We start from the raw sequence: 25,164 nt of genomic DNA, 5'->3' as shown, positions 1-25,164 counted from the left end.
CAGAAGTGGAGCAGCTGGGACTCCAACCGGCATCCATATGGGATGCCAGTGCTGCAGGCAGCAGCTTTACCCACTATGCCACAGTGCCAGCCCCTTCCAGAGTAACCCCCCATGAATTATTTTCTGATTGAATGAGTTACAGTACATACATATAGTAGAATACAAAGGAGCTGTTGCAAACAATGTAATAAAGTGTCCTTATTGAAAAGTCTGATGTATCACATGAGTGAAAGCTAGAGGATCATAAATACAGTAGGATACTTTGTATATTTAAATGTATATATTTATATAGAGAAAACGTTTGGAAGAATGTATTCTTAACAGGGTAACTGAGGACTGGAATTTTTCATACTATTCATGAACTTGTATTTCATATGTATGTAAAAATAGTTTAATAAATTTTATACCAAAACTCAGTGGTTTGAATGAAAATAATATTTTTATGATGACTGGTGGTGAATGTCATAGACTAGTAAAACTTCTTGGGTGGTGACTAAACCGAAAACTGCTTTGAACACCTGTTATGTGCCAGACCTTATTCTAGACATTCTAGTCACATTTATATTACTTAAACCTGCATCCAGTTCTATGAAATAGATTCTTCTTCTTTTACTTTGAGCAAATAGGCTTAGAAGACTTTATTTCTTATCAGATGTCACAAACTATTTTAATGTTGCAATCGGTTCTAATCCAAACAGCCTGAGTTCCAGAGTGCATGCTTCTAGCCTCAACATGCTCTTAACTACCATCCAGAAAAGCTCCCAGAAATTAAAAAAAAAAAAAAAAAAAAGCTATTGCTTGAAAAGAAGACTAGGGTTTCGGTTGGTTTTAGTTTCATCAGTGTCATAAACTGAAAATGGAGATACTGATCTCTACCCTTTGAAGAGATCCTGTTGATTAATTTGCGTAAACAGCCATATGAATCAATTTCAATCAAGAAAATACTTTATCCATATCCTTTTTCATATAATAAGTTCAAGTGTTTTTAACTATTTGTCTTCTAATATCATCTGTTTAGTGCGGCGGCAAGCGTTTAACAGTTTTGGTCAACTCTGAAATCTCTTTAACTCAGTTTTGTGTGTGTAGTGCCTTTTGGAGAAAGGTGAGGAAATGTTTCTAATGAAATCTTTCTTTTCTACTTCAAATGTTTTTACCACTAGTTGTGTTAACAGCTTGCTCCCAAGACCTACTTCTAAAAGCTTTCTTAGTAAGAATAGCCATTCTATTTGCTGCTTGTTAAATACAGATACCTGTTTTCCCTCTTTCTAGGAACATCATCTTCAGCGGGCGATCTCAGCACAGCAGGTGTATGGCGAGAAGAGGGATAATATGGTTATTCCAGTTCCAGAGGCAGAAAGTAATATTGCTTACTATGAATCTATATATCCTGGGGAATTTAAGATGCCAAAGCAGCTCATTCACATACAGCGTAAGTCACTGTTATTTTAATGATTCGATTTTCTACTGTTATCTTCTTAGGTAACATTACTTGTTTCATTGACCAGTATGAGCTTGAGCCCAGTTGGGGCCCATTTTCCACTTTTAAAATGGTGTTTGAGGTATTGGCTTGACAGAAAAAATAGTGTTTGTCATCCTAATATTTTAGTTCATCCCAGCATGGGATCATATACGGTTTTAAACAAGTGGGACCATAGTTTTCTTCCTGATTAAAATCACCAATATTAATTGTCTTAGAGAACTTCTTCACAGAAGTCAGGGATCAGCAAACTTTCTGTGAAGAGTTAGATAAAAAGTATTTTAGGCTTGTGGGGTCACTCATTCTCTGAGTTATTCACCTCTACTGTTCCAATGCAAAAGCAGCTGTAGATAATGTGACTGTGTTCCAATACAGCTTTATTGATAAAACTAGGATGAGAGGTCAGCAGTGGCCCAGGGGCCATAGTTCTTCAGCTCCTGATCTGTGTTTCTACTAGTAGAGTGAGATGCTGCTTTTTAAAATTAGTGCTCTGATTGGGAACTTGTTTCACATAAATAGTGATAGATTCGTAATTAGAAGTGATTTTGGGGTAGGGAAGCACGTTGTGGTACAGCAGGTTAAGCTGCCACTCAGAACACCACCATCCTATATCAAACCTCTGGTTTGAGTCCCAGGTGCTTGACTTTTGATCCAGCTTCCTCCTAATGCGACTGGGAAAGCAGTGGAAGATGGCCCAAGTGCGAGAGATCCAGCTGTAGTTTCTGGCTCTTGGCTTCAGCCTCATCCAACTCAGGCTGTTATAGCTGTTTGGGGAGTGAACCAATGGACGGAAGAGATCTGTCTCTTCCTTCCTCTGTCTGTCTCTCTCACTCTCTCTGGCTTTCTGCTTTTCAAATAGATAAATAGAAGTCTTTAAAAAAACAAAGATTCTTTGACAGTTATCATACTTTTTAATGAACAGCTGAGAGCTTAATATATTTGCCCAATCCTCAAGTAATTTCGAATTAAAAGCAGTTGAAAGATTACTTATTCAACTTTTTCTTTAAGATTTATTTTTTATTTATATGAAAGAATTACAGAGAGAAACAGAGACAGAGATCTTCCATCCACTAGTTTATTCCCCAAGTGGCTGCAAGCCAGGGCTGTTCCGGGCTAAAGGCAGGAGCCATCTTCTTGTGCTTTCCCAGGCACATTAGCAGGGAGCTGGATTGGAAGTAGAGCAGCCAAGACATGAGCCACCACCCCTAAAGGATGTTGGTGGTGCAGGCAGCAGCCTTATCTGCTATGCCACACTGCTGGCCCTGAAAGATTACTAGCAGAAAATTCCTGTAGCTGTTCATTGTTGTCTTGTAACCTTTCTGGCCTTTTAATTTTATTTTGTATTGTTTTTTGAGGTACATCTAAACTTCTCACAGCATGTTTCTAAACTTCTTACAGCCTGTTTTGTTTCTACTGAATGTATAAGCACACAGAAAAAACAGTTTTTGACCATTCAAAACTCGTTAACTAATTTTCTGATTCATTTAACCTTTTCTGTTTGATTCCGTTTTTTCTAATTATTTCTCTGGTTTACCAAAGGTTCCTTTGAAGTGAACCAGATAGGTGGCAGTTGTTCACCATGTGTAATTCCATTTAAGGGACATACACAGACATTGTAAACAAATTTGATAAGCATCAGAACCTGTAAAGTTGTTCTCTGGAAAATTGTCAGTGTGGGTCTGAAAGGGATGTGACCCTCTGTGTAAATGCTGAGGAGAGCTGTGTTCTCTTCCACTGCCACAGGCTCTACTATCTTACAGGTGCACACTTTTAGATCAAAGCCAAATCATGATAAAATTGCATTAGTTTACATTATTATTATTATCGAAAGAAATCTGAATGCATGTCTTACAAATGGCCTATTCATGATTAAAATCCACAAAACATTGTTTTCCTGGTAACTAGTAAATTAGATTAGTTCAAAAAAATCAAAAGGTACTATATTAAGAATCACTGTGCTGGCATTCTCATCAAATAGTGATTAAAGTATCAGAATTACAGCATATACAGGAGGAAAATTTTTAATCAGTACAAATTTGAGATATCTAGTCTTTGGAAATATGTATATGTTGGAGTATTAATAAAGACTGTGCAGCTAAATTTGTGTTAGCTGCCTTAGAGTCCTAGGAGGCTGCAAAAACAAACCCCTCCCTTCTCAAAAAATAAGAGAAATCTGTGTGCTGTCTCCAGCCTTCTTGTGCACAACTATAGTACAGTTTCAAAATCGAGAAATGGATGCTGGTGAAATCCATAGTGTTCACTTAGATTTTACCAGTTATGTGCACACATGTGTGTGAAACTAGTCCTGTGCAGTTTTATCACCCATGTAGTTTTGTACAGTCACCACCTTGGAAAGATACTCGGCTGTGCCAATCACCAGTAGACCCTCCCTTGTTCTCGATTGCAATTGTAACCATTTTCTCCCACATCCTTACCTGCTGTCAGCCACTGGTATGTTCTGTAATCAGGTCATTTTCCAGTGTTAACATCAGTGGAATCATATAATATATATCCTTTTGAGATAGGCTTCTTTTACTCAGTATAATAATATCCTTGAGGTTCATCCAGTTTTTGCATCTATCATTAATACATTCCTCCTTCTTGCCGAGTAAGTAGTATCCATGACACATGTGTCCCACAGGTTTTTGTTTAGCCATTCATCTGTTGAAGGACATTAAGGTATTTTCCAGTTTTGACTAATACATGAAGAGCTACTATGAATAGTCATCTACAGGTTTTTGTGTAAACATAAATTTTTATTTCTCTGGAATGAAGTGTAGTTACTGGGTCATTCAGTTTCAAATTGAGACAGAAGCTGCCACTGTGTTTGACCAGTCGTGTGTGATTGAGTTTCTCCATATCCTCTCCAGCATTTATGGTTGGCACTAGTCTTCTTTTTAGCTACTCTAATAGATGTGGAATAATAATTCATTGTATTTTTTTAAAGATTTATTTATTTGAAAGGCAGAGTTACACAGAGAGAGAAGGAGCGAGAGAGGTCTTCTATCCGCTGGTTCACTCCCCAGTTGGCTGGAGCTTCACTGATCTGAGGCCAGGAGCTTCTTCCAGGTCTCCTATGCTGGTGCAGGGGCCCAAGGACTTGGGCCTTCTTGTACTGTTTTCCCAGACTATAGCAGAGAGCTGGATGGCAAATGGAGTAGCTGGGATGGGAACTGGTGCCCATATGGGATGTTGGCACTGCAGGCAGTGGCTTTACCTGCTATACCACAGCGCCATCCCCTCATTGTATTTTTAATTTGCATTTCCCTGAATGGCTGTATTGAAACATCTATTCATATTTATTTGCTGTCTATATCCTCTTGAGTGAAATAATTGTGCATATTTTTTGCCTGGTTTCTAATGTTTGGTTTCATGTTGAATTTTGAGGGTTTTATAAAAATTTATACTGTAAACCCAAGATGTTTGTCAGATAATGTGATTTGGAAATATATCCTCTCATTCTGTAATTTGTTGTTTGATCTAATCTGGTTAATAGTCTTTCATGCCTTCACCAAAACCCAAAGCTTTTCTTCTGTGTTCTATTCTAGAACTTTTACAGTTTTATATTTTACAAATAAGACAATTTTGAGTTAATTCTTATGTAAAATTTGGGATTTACATCAATGTTCATCCCCCCTCCCCCCTCTGTATTCCCAGTTGCTCCAGCACCGTATATTGAAAAAAGCTTTCCCTCTTCCATTGAATTGCTTTGCTTCTTGGTCAAAAATTAATTGGGCATATTTGTCTAGTCTATTTTTGCATTTTCAGTTCTATCCATTGATGTCTTTGTTTATCCCAAGATAATTACACTGTCTTGATTATTACATCTCTAAGTAATCTTCAACATCAGGGAGAATGATTCCTCCTACTTAATTTTTCTTCTTCAAAATTGTTTGGTGTAGCTTAAGGTCTTTTCCATATAAATTTTAGATTAAGCTTGTCAATTTCTGCAGAGAAATTTGCCAAGATTTTGATAGGAATTGCCTGAATCTGTGTATCAGTTTTGAAGAATTGACAGATTTGTGAAACTTTCAGGTCGTGAACACATTTGATGTTCCAGACGTTTAGGTTGTGGTCGTCTTCATTTTTTAATTTGTTTTATTTATTTGAAAAGCAGAATTACAGAGAAAGAGGGAGGGACAGAGAGGTCTTCCATCTGCTGGTTTACTCCCCAAATGGCTGCAATGGCTGGGGTTGGGCCAGGCGGAAGCCAGGATCCAGGAGCTTCTTCCAGGTCTCCCACATATGGGAAGAGGCCCAAGCACTTGGACCATCCTCTGCTGTTTTCCTATGCTTATTTACAGGGAGCTGGATTGAAAGTGGAGCAGCCCAGACTCAAACCAGCCACAACACTGGCCCCACTTAGGTGTTCTTTGATTTCTTTCACTGATACTTTATAATTTTCATCATATAGATCCTTTGTATCGATTTTGTTAGATCTATACCTGCTACTTCATTTTCTTTGGAATTGTTATTGAAAATGGTATTACATTTTTAATTTTGATTTGTAGTTGTTCATTCCCATATATATAAATGAAGTTATATAAATAAGCGGTTGGCCTTACATCTTGTGGCCTTAGTTACTTACTAGTACTAGGAGGTGTTTGCAGATTCTTTGAGATTTTCTGTGTAGATAATCATGTTGTAGTATGCAAATAGAAGCAATTTTATTTTTTCTTTTCCTATTTATATGCCTTAATTTCTTTTTCTTGCCTCATCATAGCTAGAACTTTAACATCCTTATCTTGTTGCTAATCGTAAAGGGGAAGAAATTGATCTTTCTCACATTAGGTATGATATTAGCTGAAGGATTTTGTGGTTGCTTCTTATGCAGTTTAGGAAGTTCCCCCTCTAGTCCTGTATGCTAAGAGTTTTATTTTTTTTTAATCAAAGAGGAGCATTGAATTTTGTTATATTTTCTCTGCAACAGTTGATATCCAGTGATTTTTTTTTTTCTTCTTCAGCTTGTTAATATGGTAAGTTACTAGATTGTTCTTCAAACATTAACTTAGCCTTACATACCTGGAATATATCCCACTTGGCTGTGCTGTATCTTTTTTTTTTTTTTCATATGTTATTGGGTGAAATTTTTGGTGAAATTTTATTGAAGATTTTTGCATAAGGAATGTTGGTCAGTATTTTTTTGTGCTCTGTCTTGTATGGTTTGGGTATCAAAGTAATACTGACATCATAAAATTGGTTCAGAAGTGTTCTCTTTTCCATTTTCTCAAGGAATTTGTATAAAATCAATGTTCTTTAAAAATTTGTATTGGCTTTTAAAATATTACAATAAACAAGAAACTAATTGTGTAAATTTTTGCAAAGGTATAATTGAACCTTGACTGCTAAGTCCTGATTTTCTAATCCATTCCACACTAACTGAAATTGGACCCACAGGGCTGGCGCCGTGGGCGCAGTTGGTTAATCCTCCGCCTGCAGTGCTGGCATCCCATGTGGAAGCCAGTTCTAGTCCCAGCTGCTCCTCTTCCGATCCAGCTCTCTGCTGTGGCCTGGGAAGGTTGTAGAAGATGATGCAAATGCTTGGGCCCCTGCACCAGCGTGGGAGATGCAAAGGAGGCTCCTGGCTCCTGGCTCCTGGCTTTGGATTGGCGCAGCTCTGGCCATTGTGGCCATTTGGGGGAGTGAACCAATGGAGGGAAGACCTTTTTCTCTGTCTCTTCCTCTCACTGTTTGTAACTCTGCCTCTCAAATAAATAAATAAAATCTTAAAAAAAAAAAAAAAAAGAAAGAAAGAAAGAACTTTTACCCGGAGCTGGGGTAAGGTAAATACAAGATGACCCTGGAGCATCTTGTTAAGCCAACTGTTAAATGCTGAAAAAAATGATGGTGGCGTGTCACAAAGACAAAAGATTCCACTGGCTAATTCTGAGACAGGTAGAACAACAAAATAAGTATATGTCCCTAAATTGTATTTATGAAATGCATGACGTTTGTGTATCTTAAAGATTTCTAAAGAAAAAGGAGGAATCCATAAATCCATGCTAATAATAGATAAATGAGAAGACACATCTTGGGCTTACCGCAGAATGCCAAGAGCTAAAAGATACAATATGAAAAGAGTGCTGAAGTTGGAAAGTCATTTTCTACAGTTGTCATGACCAAAATTAGATCATACAGGGGGCTGGTGCCGCAGCTCACTAGGCTGATCCTCTGCCTTGCGGCGCTGGCACACCGGGTTCTAGTCCCGGTCGGGGCGCTGGATTCTGTCCCGGTTGCCCCTCTTCCAGGCCAGCTCTCTGCTGTGGCCCGGGAGTGCAGTGGAGGATGGTCCAAGTGCTTGGGCCCTGCACCCCATGGGAGACCAGGAGAAGCACCTGGCTCCTGGCTTCGGATCAGCGCAGTGCGCTGGCCACAGCGCAGCAGCCATTGGAGGGTGAACCAACGGCAAAAGGAAGACCTTTCTCTCTGTCTCTCTCTCACTGTCCACTCTGCCTTTCAAAAAAATCATACAGGAATCATCGGTGTATACCAATATAAGGAAATTTCGATGAATGGTGAATTTTTTATATGGTTTTAAGCCTCTCTGCAAACTGCTTATTAGTATAGGGGAAGAGGGAGAAAATCAGTCATACAGTAACTAGACAACACTTTGGTGATTAAACTTATGAGGAGCAAATGAACATTTATGCAGCCAGATGTGCTACTTTGAGAAGGACTTTAAGAATTTAGTATGCAGTATTCTAGCCAAGAATCTATAATCTAATTACAGTTGGGAAAACTCAGATAGAAGGTAAGGATGGTAAAGGTAATAATATTAGAAGCCTGGAGAGGGGGCATAGTCTTCCCCCATAAAAGAAAAAAATCCATGTCTTGGGGGAATTTGGCCTAGCAGTTAAGGTAGCAGCTTATGCCTGCATCCAGTGTCAGAGTGCCTGCCTTTGAGTCCTGGCTCTGCTGGTTCCAACTCCCTTGGAATGCGCACCCTGGGAGGCAGCAGTTGATGGCTCATGGACTTGAGTCCCTGCCACCCACTTGGGAGACATCAGGCATTTGGGGAATAAACCAGGGGGTGGGGAGGGGGTGCTCTCTGTCTTGTCTCTCTCTCTTTCTCCCTCTTTCTTTCCTGCTTTCTGCCTGCCTCTCAAAATTTCAAAGGCAAGGAAATAATCTGGATTAAAGAAGACAACAACGTAACACCTGGTCCTAGACTGATCCTGTACTGGGGGATGATGGTGTTACAATTACTGGATCAGCTGACAAAATTAGAATGTTGGCAGGAGATTCAGTTGTTTGAGTAAAAATTCATAAAGTTGATTACTGACTGTATAAATAATCTGCAATGGGGTCGGTGCTGTGGTGTAGCAGTGCCGGCATTCCATGTGGGTGCTGGTTCAAATCTCTGCTGTTCCACTTCTGATCCAGCTCCCTGCTAATGTTCCTGGGAAAGCAGTGGAGGATGGCCCAATTCCTGCACCCCTGTGGGAGACCCAGAAGAGGCTCCAGGCTCTTAGCTGCCCATCTGCCCAGCTCCAGACATTGCAGCCATTTAGGGAGTGAGCCAGCAGACAGAAGACATCCCTCTGTGTCTCTGCCTCTATAACTCTTTCAAATAATAAATGAATAAGTCTTAAAAAATAATTATTAGGAAATACACACTGACGTATTTAGCAGTTAAGAGGCATTTTAATGTATTTATCTTTTAATGTCATGGAAAATGAAAAAATGATGAGAGCATGTACAAGCACAGGCACACAAGCAGATCATAAAATGTAAACAGGTGAAACTGGGTGAAGGATATGCAGGAGTTCCTTCTGGCAGGCAGAGTTAGACAGTGAGAGAGGCAGAGAGAAAGGTCTTCCTTCCGTTGGTTCACCCCCCACATGGCTGCCGATCCAAAGCCAGGAGCCAGGTGCTTCCTCCTGGTCTCCCATGCGGGTGCAGGGCCCAAGCACTTGGGCCATCCTCCACTGCACTCCCGGGCCCCAGCAGAGAGCTGGACTGGAAGAGAAGCAACCGGAACAGAATCCGGCGCCCCAACCAGGACTAGAACCCGGGGTGCTGATGCCACAGGCGGAGGATTAGCCTAGTGAGCTGCGGCACCGGCCATTGAAACTGTTTTTATTGTAACTTTTTTAAGCTTGGACTTCTACATAAAAAGATTATTTTGAAGTGAATATTGGGGGTGGGGGGGACCAGCAAACTCTTCCCTCCCCGCTGCCGCCAATCTTCTCCTAATACATAGTCTGTCTTCATGCCCTGGCTCTGAAAGAGTACATTTTCTCCTTCCCTTTGCCAGTGTCTCCATCTCCCTACCACACAGATTCTTCTGACACTACTTTTCTTTTTTTAAAATGAGATTTATTTTCATCTACTTGAAAAAGCAAGAGGGAGTGTGCACATGCAAGAAAGGTAGAGATCTTCCATTCATTGACTCAATCCCCAAGTCCCTGTAACAGCCAGGGCGTGGGCCACGCCTAAGCCAAGAGCCCAGAACACTGTCCAAGTCTCCCACATGGGTGGCAGGAGCCCATTACTGCACCATCTCATGCTGCCTCCCAGGATGCATTAGCAGGAAGCAAATTTCAAGGGCTTCACAAGTAGATAAATCATTTAGACTTAGTGCCTGTATTAAAACTGGTGTGAGAAATTCCTCTTCAATTTTGGATAGTGTGAATTCTTTTCAGTCAAGGAATATAGCATTGGTATTGTGGCATAGCAGGTTAAGCTGCAACTGCAGCATCTGTGGTTGCAGGTTCAAGTCTTGGCTGCTTCATTTCCAATCCAGCTCCCTGGTAAGGCACCTAGAAAACAGTGGAAGATGGTCCACATACTAGGGCCACTGCACTCATGTGGGAGACGCAGTTGGGAGTTCCAGGCTCTTAGCTTTGGCCTGGCCTAGCCCCAGCTGTTGGGGCTGTTAGGAGAGTGAACCAGTGGATGGAAGATTCTCTTTCCCTCCCTCCCCCTCCCCCTCCCCCTCCCCCTCTCCCTCCCCCTCCCCCTTTCCCTCTCCCTCTCCCTCCTCCTCCCCCTCCCCTTCCCCCTCTCCCTCCCCTCCCCCTCCCCCTGTTCCTGTCTCTCCTCCCTCTCCCTCTCTATGTAATTGCCTTTCAAATAAGTAAATAAATCTTTTTTAAAAATCAAGGATTCTGTTCCTAATCCACATTTTAGCTTCTTGAGCCAAATATCCCTTTACTATTTGCTTCATGTATTTTTTAAATGTCGTTTGGATTTATAGACTTACCCACCCATGCACATAATCCCAGTGGCATAAATGGCTTGGTACATTTCATCTCTGTCACTAGACTCTAGTAGTCTCCTTTTACCTGTAATTTCAGTTATTCACTGTCAACTGTGGTCTGAAAATATGAAATGGAAACTTTCAGAAATAAGCAATTCATGAGTTTCAAATTGCACACCACTGTAACGTGAAGACATCTCCCTCTGTCCTAGGGACATTCATAAGTCATCCTTTTGTCCAGTGTATCCATGTTGTATATGCCACCCACCTGTTAGTCACATAGGCGCTGGTTTAAGCTGTCAGATTGACTGGCAGGATATCCCAGTGCTTGTTTGTGTTCAAGTAACCCTTATTCATTTAATAATGTTGCCAAGGCACAAGAGTAGTAATGTTGCCGGGGTATGCCTAGAGAAGCGCTGAAGTGCTTCCTTTAAGTAAAGTGAAAGCTCTCGACTTACGGAGGAAAAAGTCATATGCTGAGGTTGCCAAGCTCTACAGTAAGAACTGGCGTTCATCCATGAAATTACGGAGAAAGGAAAAGAAGTTAATGTTAGTTTTTGTACCACAAACTATTATGACCACAGTGCATGGTTAAGTGTATTGATTTATAGGGCTCAGTACTATCTGCAGTTTCAGGCTTCTACTGGGGATCCTGCAATATAGCCCCCAGGAATAAGGAGGATTTGCTGTACTATGGTTTGTGGCACATCAGGTTTCCTTTAAATAATCTGATCAATTTATATGTTCTGTTTTCACATACTTATTTTATATAACATATTTTCCTACATCTGAGTTTCACATAAAATGTTTAACCATACATAAATCTGGGTTTATCCCTATCAGTGTTTTTAAAAGCTTCTAGAGTAAGGTTCCTTTTTTTTTTTTTTTTTTTTGGACAGGCAGAGTTAGAGTTAGAGACAGAGAGAAAGGTCTTCCTTCTGTTGGTTCACTCCCCAAATGGCTGCCACGGCCGGTGCTGCACTGATCCAAAGCCAGGAGCTGCGTGCTTCCTCCCTGTCTCCCATGTGGGTGCAGGGACCCAAGCACTTGGGCCATCCTCCACTGCCTTCCCGGGCCACAGCAGAGAGCTGGACTGGAAGAGTAGCAACCGGGACTGGTACCCGTTGCCACAGTGCCAGCCAAGGTTCCTATTTTTAATGATTATAGAATAGCCCATGTCTCACTTTTGTTGACAAAACTTAGAAGTGACTCCAATTTCTATTTTGAGCACATTATAATCTGGCGCAGAAAAAATGTGAAGATATTTCTGTATCTAGGACCATAATAAATTTTACTGCATCTTTATCAGTCATCTCCCATCCGTTTGTTCCTCCCCCAGATGCTTGCAACAGCCAGGTTTGGGACAAGTGGAAGCCAAGATCAGGAACTCAGTCCAGACCTCCCAAATGTGTGGCAGGAACCTAACTAGTTGGGTGATCATCTGCTGCCTCCCCAGGTGCACTGTAGCAGGCAGCTGGGATTAGGAGCAGAGCCAGGATGCAGGTCCAGGCACCTCTCTGGAGAGATGCAGGTGTCTCAAGCTGAGTGTTAGCCATCGAGCCAAACACCTGCCCCAATAATAATCTCTGTCAGCTCCGGCTGAGCTGTCAGTTGGAAAGTTACAAGTTTGGCAGAAGCTCGATTATACATTGTAGTCATTGGCTTTGGAATTTTTGGTCAGATGAAATCCTAAAGTAGATTTCTACATGTTGCCCTTTCTGTATCTGAACAAGATTTGGTCCTCCTGTTTCAGATGTTGTAGACGTCACTGCACTGTCTAAAAGAAAAGTCCTCTACTCTGAGATCCCTGTTACACTGAGTGGGAGAGACTGAGCTCCCGACTCACAGAATCTGTGTATTGCGTGTGACCTGTCATTGATGACACGTATGCCAGAAGTACATGTATTCTGACGAGAAAGTCATGGTACGAGGCAAGGAAAAATTAAGGTTTATGATTCTGATTTGTCACATGGTTTGATCAGAAGAAAGCCAAAGTGTCATATATAAATATATAAAATATAAAACCTTAAGAAGACAGAACATTGCTAGTTGGTCCCACCAGTTTGGCTTTCTGGATTATCTAAATCAGCGCTCTTAATAGAACTTTCCAGGGTGATGATGGGAGGTTCTCTCATCTGTGCTTTCTGCCAGCACTAGCCATGTGTTGCCATTTAGCACTGGAAATGTGGCTAATGTGATTGAGGAACTGAATTTTAAGTTTTAGTTCATATAAATGTAATTAGCAGGCCAGCACCGTGGCTCGCTTGGTTAATACTCCACCTGCGGTGCCGGCATCCCATATGGGTGCCGGGTTCTATTTCCAGTTGCTCCTCTTCCAGTCCAGCTCTCTGCTGTGGCTCGGGAAGGCAGTAGAGGATGGCCCAAGTGCTTGGGCACCTGCACCCATGTGGAAGACCAGGAAGAGGCACTTGGCTCCTGGCTTCGGATCGGCGCAGCGCGCCAGCCATAGCAACCATTTGGGGGGTGAACCAACGGAAGGAAGACCTTTCTCTCTCTCTCTCTCTCTCTCTCTCATTAACCTGCCTGTCCAAAAAAAAATCATAGAAGTGACTCAAGTGAAAATATAAAACATTTAATAATATGGAAAAATACATTTAATTCTACAAATATTTATTGCCTTCTTCCAGATCAAGTACTGTGTTAAGCTTGATACAGGGATGTGGCAATGAAATAGCTCCTCTTGTGCCTATCATGTGACTAATGGGTGACTGTGGTTCTGCACCCACCACATCCACAAGCAGGCATTTGTAACGCTACTTTTTCTTTTTTAAAAATATTTATTTTATTTGGAAGAGTTACACAGAGAGAGAAGGAGAGGCAGAGAGAGAAAGGTCTTCCATCCACTGGTTCACTCCCTAATTGGCCACAATGGCCAGAACTGTGCTGATCTGAAGCCAGGAACCAGGAGCTTCTCCCACGTGGGTGCAGGGGTCCAAGGACTTGGGCCATCTTCAACTGCTTTCCCAGGCCGTAGCAGAGAACTGGATCGGAAGTGGAGCAGCTGTGACTCGAACCAGCACCCATATGGGATGCTGGCACTGCAGACAGCAGTTTTACCCACTATACCACAGCACCGGCCCCCAACACTGCTTTTTCACACAGATGAAAATATCACTCTTTCCTTCTGGAGGTACAGAGACAGGAAGCTGTGCCTCCCCTGAGAGAAGTCACTGACATTCTAAGGGTGGGGGTGCTTGGCAAATGGATCATGAAATAGGTGCACAAACTGGCACAAAAGAAAGGGAGGGTCTAGAGTGGGAGTTTTTAAACTGGAGGCCCTAAACTTGGAGTGATCGCCTGTGATCATTTATGCAAAGTGTGTGTTTGCACAGTCTGTTTTTCTGAGGAGAGGGTTCATGGTCTCAGTGGAAGGAAATGTGATTAGGAGCACTCACTGATGTGGGGGCAGTCAGGAAAACTCCAGGAGTGCTATCAGGCTGGGGTTGAAAAAGTTCAGTAGCTGCTTGCCTAGTAAGTGGGCAAGCAGGAAAGAGCTGGTTGAAAGGCGTGAAAAGAGCCTTATACTCACTAGGTACAAGGGATAGATGAGGCGTTTTGAAATTCAGCCATTTAACATTTTGTTTATCCTATTAATGTCAGCCTCACTTTATTTTGATGTTATTGAATGACATTGGTAATAAGAGTGTAGTGGTTCTTGGCAACAGATGTCAGAAGTAAACCTCACAGCAGGAGTGCCTTCAGCTGAGCTCACTGGCAGTGACCTTCAACACTTGAGCTTTCAACCACCACTCCCTAAGCTTTTGGGAAAATGATTAAATAATCTGTAAAATAATACTTAAATATTTTAGTAAAAAATCTTACTTGGGGCCACTGCTGTGGTGTAGTGGGTAAAGCCGCTGCCAGGAGAATGGGCATCCCACGTGGACATTGGTTCGACTCCCAGCTGCTCCATTTCCAAACAAGCTCCCTGCTAATGCACCCAGGAAAGCTGCAAAAGATGGCCCAAAAACTTAGGTCCCTGCACCCACATGGGAGACCTGGATGAATCTCCTGGCTCTTGGCTCCTGGCTCCAGCCTGGCCCAGCCCTGGCCATTGTGGCCATTTTGGGAGTGAACCAGTGGGTGGAAGACTCATTCTCTCTCTTCCTCCCTCCCCCCCTCCCCCTCCCTCCCCCCCTCCCCCTCTCCCTCCCTCTCCCTTCTTCCCTATCCCTCCCTCCCCCTTTCCCCTCCCCTTCTCCCTCTCCCCCATCTCCTCTCCCTTTCCCCCTCTCCCTCACCTCCTCTCCCTTTCTCCTTTCCCCTCTCCCATTCTCCCCCTCCCTCTCCCTTTCTGTAACTCTGCCTTTTAAATAAATAAATAAATCTTTTTTTTTTTAAAAAAAAATCTTATTTAAAAGACTTTGTCCTTTTATACAAGGATACTTCAAAAAGTTTATAGAAAAATAGAATTAAAATGTTTATTTTTGGTGCAAAAATGTTCTGAAATCCATACCTAGTTTTTTCATAATATGCATTTTCCACCAAGTTTTTGGAGGCCCCTCATATTATGTTCATCCATTTGACATTGCTAATGCGTGATAGGTTTTAAGCTACAAAAAATTGACAATTTCACGTGATTCAACTCACTACATTTAATAATCTCTCTGTTTTCCTGATAATGGACATCTAGTTTATTTGTTTTTTCAAGCTGTCTTTTCTCATTTGTATTCATAGTAAAGATAATCTGCTTTCTTTAACTTTAAATATGGAAGAAGTATCTGTAAGCTTTGATTGTTTATGGCTGAAAACAAATTTGAAAAAGATCTTTATTTCTTTAGAAAATCTAAATCTTGCTTTTATCTAGACATCTGCAAATGGGTTTTGTTGGTGAGTTCACACAGTAAGTGATTGCATATGTTTCTTCTGTCAGCTTTTAGTTTGGATGCTGAGCAGCCTGATTATGATTTGGATTCGGAAGATGAAGTATTTGTGAACAAACTGAAAAAGAAAATGGACATCTGTCCATTGCAATTTGAAGAGATGATTGACCGCCTGGAAAAAGGTAGCGGGCAGCAGGTACGACTTCATTCTCCATACGTGTGCTCGTGTTCTATAACTGTACCTGTATTGGAGGGGGCAGCATACAGGGCAGGGGGAGCAGGCTGTGACGTTACAAAGCATGACTTCACATCTCTGTCTGTTGTCAGCCTCTGTCACCTTGGACAAGATATTTTAATTTCTCTGTGCCTCACTTTTCCCACCTGTAAAATGGAGATGATAAACATTGTACAATTTTTGTGAAACTCAGGGTCAATACTATGTATAAATCGCATAGTCAAGGACTAGCATGTGTAAGGTACTTAGTACCTAAGTTTGCTGTATGTTAATACTGTTGTAAATTTGATTATTGTCATTTAATTTGGAAATAAATGGTTTTGAACCTTCTATGTATATTATATGAAAATGACATAATGATTTTACATTTAGCCAGTCAGTCTGCAGGAAGCCAAACTACTGCTAAAAGAAGATGATGAATTAATTAGAGAAGTTTATGAGTACTGGATTAAAAAGAGAAAAAACTGTCGGGGGCCATCACTTATCCCATCAGTAAAACAAGAGAAGCGCGATGGTTCCAGCACAAATGATCCTTATGTGGCTTTTAGAAGACGTACTGAAAAAATGCAGACTCGAAAAGTAAGTGAATTTGGCAATTTTTAAAAATTCTTTTGTATGAGAAATGCTACTTTTATAGTCAAGAATGTCTTAACATTGTAATGCTGTGATTTAATTTGTGTTCAAATATCATTTACTACATGATTATGAAAAATAGTAACATAGTAAATTGACCTTAAAGATATGTTAATCCAGTTAAAAATCATATTCACAATTAATTTCTTTGTGATCCATGTTCCCTTCCCGTGTCTTTAAACCTCAACTAATTATATATAAATCTATATAATCTTATATATTAATAACTGTAACCATGACATCAGTAGTTGGAAATGCTTATTGACATTAAGCAAGCAACTTTCTGTTTGCAGAATCGCAAAAATGATGAAGCTTCTTATGAAAAAATGCTTAAGCTGCGTCGAGATCTAAGCCGGGCTGTTACTATTCTAGAGATGATAAAAAGAAGAGAAAAGAGTAAAAGGGAGCTATTGCACTTAACACTGGAAATTATGGAAAAGAGGTAAACTATATTTCAGTAGCATTAGGAAGTATGGTACCATTAACAGTTTATGTATTGAATTACTTTATTTCCTAAAGCAATTTCTTGTAATTAAAAATAGCACTTTAATTAATAGGACTACTTAAATTTGTGATTGTGATATTATACTTTGTTCAAGTTGTGTGCATTGCTGTGCTTGTCACTTCTAAACTTTTTGTTAACTTCATAGAAGTGATTCTTTTTAAATATATGTATACAGAGTACCCAGGTTTTTGTTTTTTGTGTTTTTTTTGTAAGATTTATTTATTTATTTGAAAGGCAGAGTTAGAGAGATGGAGAGGAGGGGTAGAGAAAAAGATATTCTACCCACTGGTTCACTCCCCAAATGACTACAATAGCCAGGCCAAAGCCAGGAGATTCTTCTGGGTCTCCCACATGGGTACAGGGGCCCAGGTACTTGGGCCATCCTCCACTGCTTTCCCAGGCATATTAGCAGGGAGCTGGATCAGAAGTGGAACAGCCAGGTCTCAAACCAGTGCCCATCTGGGATGCTGGCACTATACACAGCAGCTTAACCCACTGAGCCACAGTGCCAGCCCTTTGTTGGATTATTTTTTAAAAATATTTTAACTTGACAGAGCTCCTATCCCTTGGTTCATTTCTCAAATGTCTGAAGTGCCAGGGCCCTAAGGCAAAGCCTGGAACTGGGAACTCAACCCAGGTCTCACATGGGTAGGAGGAACCCAATTATTTGAGTCATTGCCACTGTCTCCCAGGGTCTACTTTGGTGAGAACTGGAGTCAGGAGCTGAAATTGAATGCTGGCACCCACAACCCAGTACTAGACTTAAAGAGAAGGAAAAGAACCCATAAATGTTATTCAAATAACCATGCTGCATGATAGATGGTGGAAACATCAAGCCTCACTGCTTTATTTTCAGTTAATATTCATTTCAGTTAATAATATTCAGTTATTTATTTTCTCCAAAGTAACTTTTTGTGATTCCTTTCTGAAAAAAGAGGCAATTCTAATTAGCAGAATGTTGCTCAGCACCATTAGGCAATAATTTCAACTTTTCCACCAAATCTCACCAGAATTGCTGTTAACATTCCAACCTTTGTTTTTTTCCCACAGTCATCTATTATGTGCAGAGGTCAAGCTAGCAAGCCAAAAATATAGAAAGAAGAAACAAAAGGAATTAGGATTCTTTCATTTTAAGAGATATCCAGCAAATAGTTACAGTTTAACTATAATGTTACTTTAAGTCTAATTGATGTTTATAAGTATATCCCAGTCAGGTATGGGGTAAGAACTTATAGAAGTCAGTTTTTAGCTTTTTCCCTAACTTTATTTAGGTATAATTGACAACAGTTGCACATTGTTCATTAATTGGAGTGTACAGATTTGAAGTTATAAACTGAATGAGGTCTGGAGACCAGACGTGCAGTATGGTTAATTATAATACCCTGTGTACTTGAAATTTGCTAGGAGTAGATTTTATGTAATACCCACCCCCCCAAGTAACTGAGGTGATGAATATGTTAATTATCTTGATTGCAGTAATCATTTTATAATCTGTATTTTATCAAACCATCACTTTGTGCCCCTTGAATGTATTATACAGTTTTGAGTTTTCTTTTTTATAATTTCAGGTATAATTTGGGTGACTACAACGGTGAGATCATGTCTGAGGTTATGGCACAGAGACAGCCACTGAAACCCACTTATGCCATCCCTATCATCCCTATTACCAACAGCAGTCAGTTTAAACACCAGGAAGTAATGGATGTGAAAGAGTTTAAAGTTAATAAGGTGAATAATGTTTTTGTGATGATAGTATCTGACAGTGGGATGGGATTTTATTATTAGTAGGAAAATAAAGGAGAAAAATACATAAACCATACCATGAAGTAGAACCTTAAGGATTATGGCATATTATGAAAAGAAGCTGAAAGTTTAATTAAAGTTTTATTTCTGTTATTTCCTTATCTTATATAAAAGGATGACTTTGTTACTATAGTTGATAAGAGAAGTATTTTACTAACTACAGGATTATGAAATATTAAAATAATTCAAACAAAATATAGAAATTTAGAGAGAAGGACAGGAAATCCTTGCTGATAGGATGAGTTTGTGATGTTCTTTTTGTGTGTGAGATACATCAATGTACAAGTGGAAGGCAAGATAGAAGAAGGAATTCAGGTATCTCTGTAAATGTGTAACATAGATAATGGATTAGAAATGGAAATATGTGACACATTAATACTTAACCAAATACTTGGCAGTATGTAAAGAATAAAATTGATGAGGAGAAATAAAATTAGTGGAGGGAAATTAAGAAAGGCAATTAAGTGGTACCTTCTTGGGAAAATGTGCGTTTGAGGGGGAAAATCTTTGTTTTTTCATACTCATTTAAATTTATCCCCCATGAACACATTGAAATGCTGTGTTGATCGGATTTTTTTCTGCCTGCCTTTTCAATTTACTACTCCTAAATAGACTTTTTAAATCATGGGGGTTTTTAAACACTAGTGTAGTATTTTAAGTCTGGTCTCCCAGTCTGAATCTTGTGTAGCTTTGCACACTATTTCTTTGTTGTCCTTCAGGGTTAGATTTCATGACCACACTCCTAATATGCAATTCTATCCTTTCTGTATATGTGAGAAAGCTGGGCCCGAGCCCTTGAACATGCATTAGTTTAAATTCTTCCAGATTAAGATAGAATCATTAATTGAGGCTGTTTTGGTTTTCTTGGTAGTTTTTATAGTAGTTTAAGTAATTACATCCCAGATTGAGTAAGATCAAACTTTTAAATTACATAAAACTTAACACAAATATTTTGCACAGTTTCTTGCATGTGCTGTTTGCCATTATCTTTTTCTCCCCAGTAAATACCATTTTGCATCTACACTCGCTGCCTGTTGTCCACACATGAGATCCATACTTCTAACTTAGCATTGTCTGCCACATGCATTTCTCCTGTGAGCTGACTTCACAACTCACCTATTCTTTGTCCTGCTTTTCTCCCAGTATAATGATTTTATATCTTTATCCTCAAAAACTGCTCAAAATTCACCACTCCACAAAGCCTTCTTTGTTCAGTTAGCAAATCCTTCCTTTTTGTTTTTATGGCCCCTCAGTGTTCAACAGCTTTACTTTGCACATCGTGTTAACAGTCATGTACAGTTCACTTTGTGTGTCACGTTGTTTTCATTTTGATTTTCCCTGCACTAATTTGTTATTTCTTGAGATTAAGTATTGAGAAGTAAGGACTAGATGTTTTATTACTATTTTCTCCTATAGTTTTCACAGAAAATTTGAAAGTACAGGAGCCAGTATAAATGTTGTAAATGCTAATTGTAGAAGCTGGAGAACTTCTGTTCTCATCTTACTTTAATGGAATCAAAGTAATTTATAGGACTATGTTTAGATGGCCAGAAATAAAAGTCTGTATCTCCTTTGAATAGAACTGTCTTCGTTATACAAATAAGCTGCTTTTTAAAAATTTCCCGAAGAGCAGCAGGTTTGTTGAACATGGTTTCTAGTGTCTATAATTACTTCGTGTCCTTGTTGTAGCAAGATAAAGCCGATCTTATCCGACCGAAACGGAAATACGAAAAGAAGCCCAAAGTCTTACCGTCGTCTGCTGCTGCTACTCCTCAACAGACGAGTCCTGCTGCACTGCCAGTCTTTAATGCTAAAGATTTAAATCAGTATGACTTTCCCAGCTCAGATGAAGAACCTCTCTCCCAGGTAAATTCAAGACCTTCTCAGGGTGGGCATTGTGTAGTGGGTTAGGCTGCTGCTGGGTGCCACATCCCCTATCCATGTACCTGCTCTGCTCTGATCCAGCTTCCCGCTAATGCGGACCTTAAGAGGCAGCAGGTAATAGCTCAAGTAGTTGTGTCCCTGCCATCCATATGGAAGACCTAGGTTAAGATCCAGGCTGCTGGCTTCAGCCTGGTCCAGCCCTGCTGTTGCTGGCATTTGGACAGTAACTGGGGTGGAAGATACTCTGTGTGTGTGCCTTTCAAATCAATAAATAAGTAAAAATTTTTGAGAAAAGAGTTTCTTTTAAAAATAGAGGAAGAATGTAGGAAGTCACACGTTTGACCTACTTCTTTTGTTGTGCTCCAAGGTTTTGTCGGGCTCTTCGGAAGCTGAGGAAGAGAATGATCCCGATGGTCCCTTTGCTTTCCGTAGGAAAGCAGGCTGTCAGTACTATGCTGTAAGTGCTGTTTCCTCCTTGCGACTATCTAACTGTTTCCCTCTAACTGACAAAATAAAATAATGTGGATTTTTTTTTTTTTTTTTTTTTTTTTTTTTAGCCTCACTTAGACCAAACTGGGAACTGGCCTTGGACTAGTCCTAAAGATGGAGGATTAGGGGATGTGCGATATAGATACTGCTTAACTACTCTCACCGTACCCCAGAGGTGTATTGGATTTGCACGAAGACGGGTTGGGCGTGGTGGAAGGTAAGGTGCTCTGTGTTCCTAGCAGAGGGATATTTTATATATTTCTCTTTGCTGTTCTTAATTTATTTGTTGACTGAAATATTTTGCCACTTTGAAGTACCTTTTTTCTGTTTCTGTGACGTTGGTGGTAGTGAAAATTCTCTGTGGTGGCTGTATTTTCTTCTGTTGCTAGCATTAATCAGTATTCTCATTTTGAGATGGAGTCATTTATAAAATTTAGATTGTGGCTGGCATTGTGATGCAGTGGGTTAAGTCACCACTGGGGATGCCTGCATCCCTTATCAGACTGCCTGCTTCCTGTTATAGTGCATCCTGGGAGGCCACAGATGATGGCTTCAGTGCCACCCATATGGGAGACCTGGATGTAGTTTCTGGTCCAGCCCCTACTATAGCAGGCATTGGAGGAACGCACCAGAGGCTGACAGCGCATGTGCTTGCTCTGCCTTTGAAATAAATAAAAATGGGTTTGTTAAAAGTTTCTATCAGTAATAATATATCCCCCTAGAGTAGGGGATTGTCATATTTTGTCTATAAGAAATTTTAGTAGTACCAAATATCACATGCCTTTTAACTGCTTTTCTCTTCCCCCAAAAAGAATGATGTTTTTGCTTAAATACGGAACAGATATGTTAGCAAGATTTTGTAAAGTGTGTTTTTGAGCCTGTAATAATCAAATACTGAAATAATCAACTTTATAGGTTTTGAATATCCAGTAGGAGTTAGGAAGTTGGGGTTGAGGGGAGAAAGGAAAAGCTTTCCTAAATAGTCCCTGAAGAGCTGCTGATATATATCTATTTCCACCTTGTTTTTAACAGGGTCTTACTGGACAGAGCTCATTCAGACTACGACAGTATGTTTCGCCACCTGGATTTGGAAATGCTTTCCTCACCACAACATTCTCCAGTCAATCAGTTTGCCAATACCTCAGAAACAAATACCTCGGACAAATCTTTCTCTAAAGACCTCAGTCAGATACTAGTCAATATCAAATCATGTAGATGGCGGCATTTTAGGCCTCGGACACCATCCCTACATGACGGTGACAATGATGAACTCTCCTGTAGAAAGTTGTATAGGAGTATGTATCGAACAGGAACAGCACAACCTGGGACCCAGACATGCAGTACCTCCACGCAAAGTAAAAGTAGCAGTGGCTCAGCACACTTTGGTATGTTTATTTGCTATGATGTACATTTCTATAAAAATGTAAGGTTCCTCCAGTTTTTTGAGTGTGTACATATTACATATGTAGCTGAAAATCTTTTTTTCTCAAAACAGTTAATAAAATAAAAAAAGGTCTTGGTTTAAGTATTTGAATTTTGTTGCTGTAGGAGTTTGTATGTATGTGTCTTTATTTAAATAACACACCCACATGCAAAGGTGATGTGTTGCTGTTTAATGGGTGACATTTGATTGCTGGATGCAGTCATTGAACCACAAGAATCATTGATTACATTTTCAAATAATATGAAAAGAAAACAGACCTGAAATCGTTAAGAGTTTCATGCTTGGATACTTCTTTCGTCTTTTACCTAAGCATGGATTCCAGCAAGTCAGCAGGCATGCTTAAGCGTCTGTGCTGATAAAACAATTCAGAACAATGTATTAAGAGAGAAACTAACTTTGCAAAGAATATTTAAGCTAAAGTTTACTTTAACATTTTTGAAAACATCTTTAGACTATGTTGACTTTATTATTATACATTGTGAAATAAGCCTATTACAATAAATGCTATCTACTTAAAATATTCCTATAATTGTAGCTTTCTATTTTAAAGCACAAATCCATGTCATTTGAAGCCTATAAGTTAGAGACTTTCACTGATAACATTATGTTACAACATTTTTTTTGAGGTAATTTAAATATTGATGTTGAAAGGACTGTAAAGATTGCTTGTTTCCCTAATCAATACCCGGTGGGGTAATGGTTCATTTGCCTCGTGCATAGGAAAATGTGCCTCTTTCTCTTGAAGACTTCCATGAAGTGTTCATATGGTAATATGCTGGTGGTTACAAAAAGGACTTCTGTGAAATGGAAATCTTTGTGTTCATGAGAAAAATAATCACATTGTAGATCAACTGGAAGATAAAGTTTTTTTGGAAGCCTTAACTGATTATTTATAAATCTCATTAATTTCTAGTATTTTTATCACCAAAAGCCAATTTCTCTCTGGTTTATTATCTTAAAAATCAAAATGAAGAACTTCACACTGAAGGAAGATGTATAAGTGGTGTGAATAGTTTAAAACTATAAACTTGCAGCAGTTTCCCCAATATTTAAAGCTTCTGAAGCTTTATGAAATTCTTTGAGACCTCTTAGAGAAGACAGACATGTTCAGTCAATCCCCATCTTTCCCATCCCTTAGAGAAATTGAAGTTTATAGCTGTCTTAATAATTTTATAAAGCTCACTGTTATTATATAAATAAGTTTTCTGTTTAACATAAAAGGCATATCAATATCAGTTATAAAACTTTCTTAATTTGTGTTTGCCAAAGAACTTTAAAAGGTGAACATTGTTGAACATACCACACGTTTAGCTGGAAAAAAATCTTCATAACATTCTAATCTCTCTTTTTAATCATTTCCTTCTCCCTACCTATATAACTTTTTTTTTAAAAAATGAGCTTATCTGTTTTTTCTGTTGTATTGGTTGTTTTCAATTCCTTCTGAAAATCTGCTGGCGTTCCCATGTATTTAGAGAATAGATGCCTCCAGACTACTATGGGATAACACTATTTATTCTTTCATATTTGTAAATATTCCAGTGACCCAAAGCTTTTCTCTTTTTGCTCTGTCAAATATATTACAGTGCTTTTCTGTCATATGGATTTCAGTTAAGTGAATTTAAGTATAGGCCCCCGGAGGGGCAAAGAATATTTGGTAGTTGAACCATTATATAGGATTCTAAATACAGTTGTTCTAAGAAAAAGTCTTCTGCAAGGTGAACCTGGAATGAGAAACGCAAATCCTTTGTTTCTCCTACACGTTCTGTGCCCGCCTTGTCATTGCCTTCTTGGGCTAAAACATCTCACTTAGCATAATTGTAGCTCTAAGGACAAGTTCTACATACAGAATGTTGTGTCCTCCCCCCCCAAAGCTAACCGCTTCATCTAGCACTTAGTTGATTCAGAGAGACTCTGATTTAGTCTAACACCAGAGGAAACTAGCTGTGTTCCTGCAAGAGTCCCCATCGGGGTGCTCTCCAGAGGAATTCACAAGGCTGACTTTTGACTAGACTGACTTTAGAACTTAACTGTCCCAGGAGAGTCAGTTGATAGTCCTCCCTGCTGCTTAAGCCAGAGATGCGGGCTGTAAGTTAGCCATTTTTTATTATTGTTGCTGTAAACATTAATACTTATATGTATGCTGTGACACAGTGATGCCCTCTGGGCTCGTTTCTCTTGTCTAAATAATCTAGAAAGGCTTTTTACTCTTATTTTTACATAAGAAATTCTAAATGAAGAGGTAAGGAGCCCATTCATTTTGCTGAAATGCATGAGCTTTAACATACCCACTTTTACAGCTTTTTCCACTACCCAGAATCCTTTTTCCTTACTTGGCCATTCTGCGTAGTTGTGTAACCAGAAGGGTAGCCTGTTTAGTCAGTTGTTGAATGCCTGATGAATACTGCATAGTGCACAGCACGAACTTGGGGAGACTCACTGTAGGTGTATTTTAGAATTTTTAGGACTAGGTTCCTGTACAAGGATAAATTCTTTAATACTTTCCAGTCAATACATGATTTAGATAGTTTTCAAATACAGTTTTCTAAATTGTTTGAAAGAGAGGCTGAGATAGGGAAACAAATCTCCTATGTTCTGGTTCACTCCCCAAGTGCCTGCAGTAGCCAGGATGGGCTCTACCAAAGCCAAGA

General features: G+C 39.7%; 1 protein-coding gene across 3 annotated transcripts in view; it reads left to right on the top strand.

Annotated features, from left to right (window-relative positions):
- EPC1 (enhancer of polycomb homolog 1) overlaps positions 1-25,164 on the top strand; it is a 106,582-nt gene that overhangs the window by 72,215 nt on the left and 9,203 nt on the right. For all 3 annotated transcript variants that reach the window (XM_062211139.1, XM_062211140.1, XM_062211138.1), the window contains exons 2-10: positions 1,270-1,429; positions 15,574-15,719; positions 16,131-16,337; positions 16,685-16,833; positions 18,465-18,624; positions 20,389-20,565; positions 20,951-21,040; positions 21,141-21,289; positions 22,105-22,457. In XM_062211139.1, the coding sequence (XP_062067123.1) occupies positions 1,270-1,429; positions 15,574-15,719; positions 16,131-16,337; positions 16,685-16,833; positions 18,465-18,624; positions 20,389-20,565; positions 20,951-21,040; positions 21,141-21,289; positions 22,105-22,457 (1,591 nt within the window). The remainder of the gene's footprint in view (positions 1-1,269; positions 1,430-15,573; positions 15,720-16,130; positions 16,338-16,684; positions 16,834-18,464; positions 18,625-20,388; positions 20,566-20,950; positions 21,041-21,140; positions 21,290-22,104; positions 22,458-25,164) is intronic.

Source organism: Lepus europaeus, chromosome 14 (assembly GCF_033115175.1).
Source record: "Lepus europaeus isolate LE1 chromosome 14, mLepTim1.pri, whole genome shotgun sequence".
NCBI classification, from domain to species: Eukaryota; Metazoa; Chordata; class Mammalia; order Lagomorpha; family Leporidae; genus Lepus; species Lepus europaeus.
The sequence above is the reverse complement of the archived record's forward strand: the minus strand, read 5'-3'. Positions and strand labels throughout refer to the sequence as shown.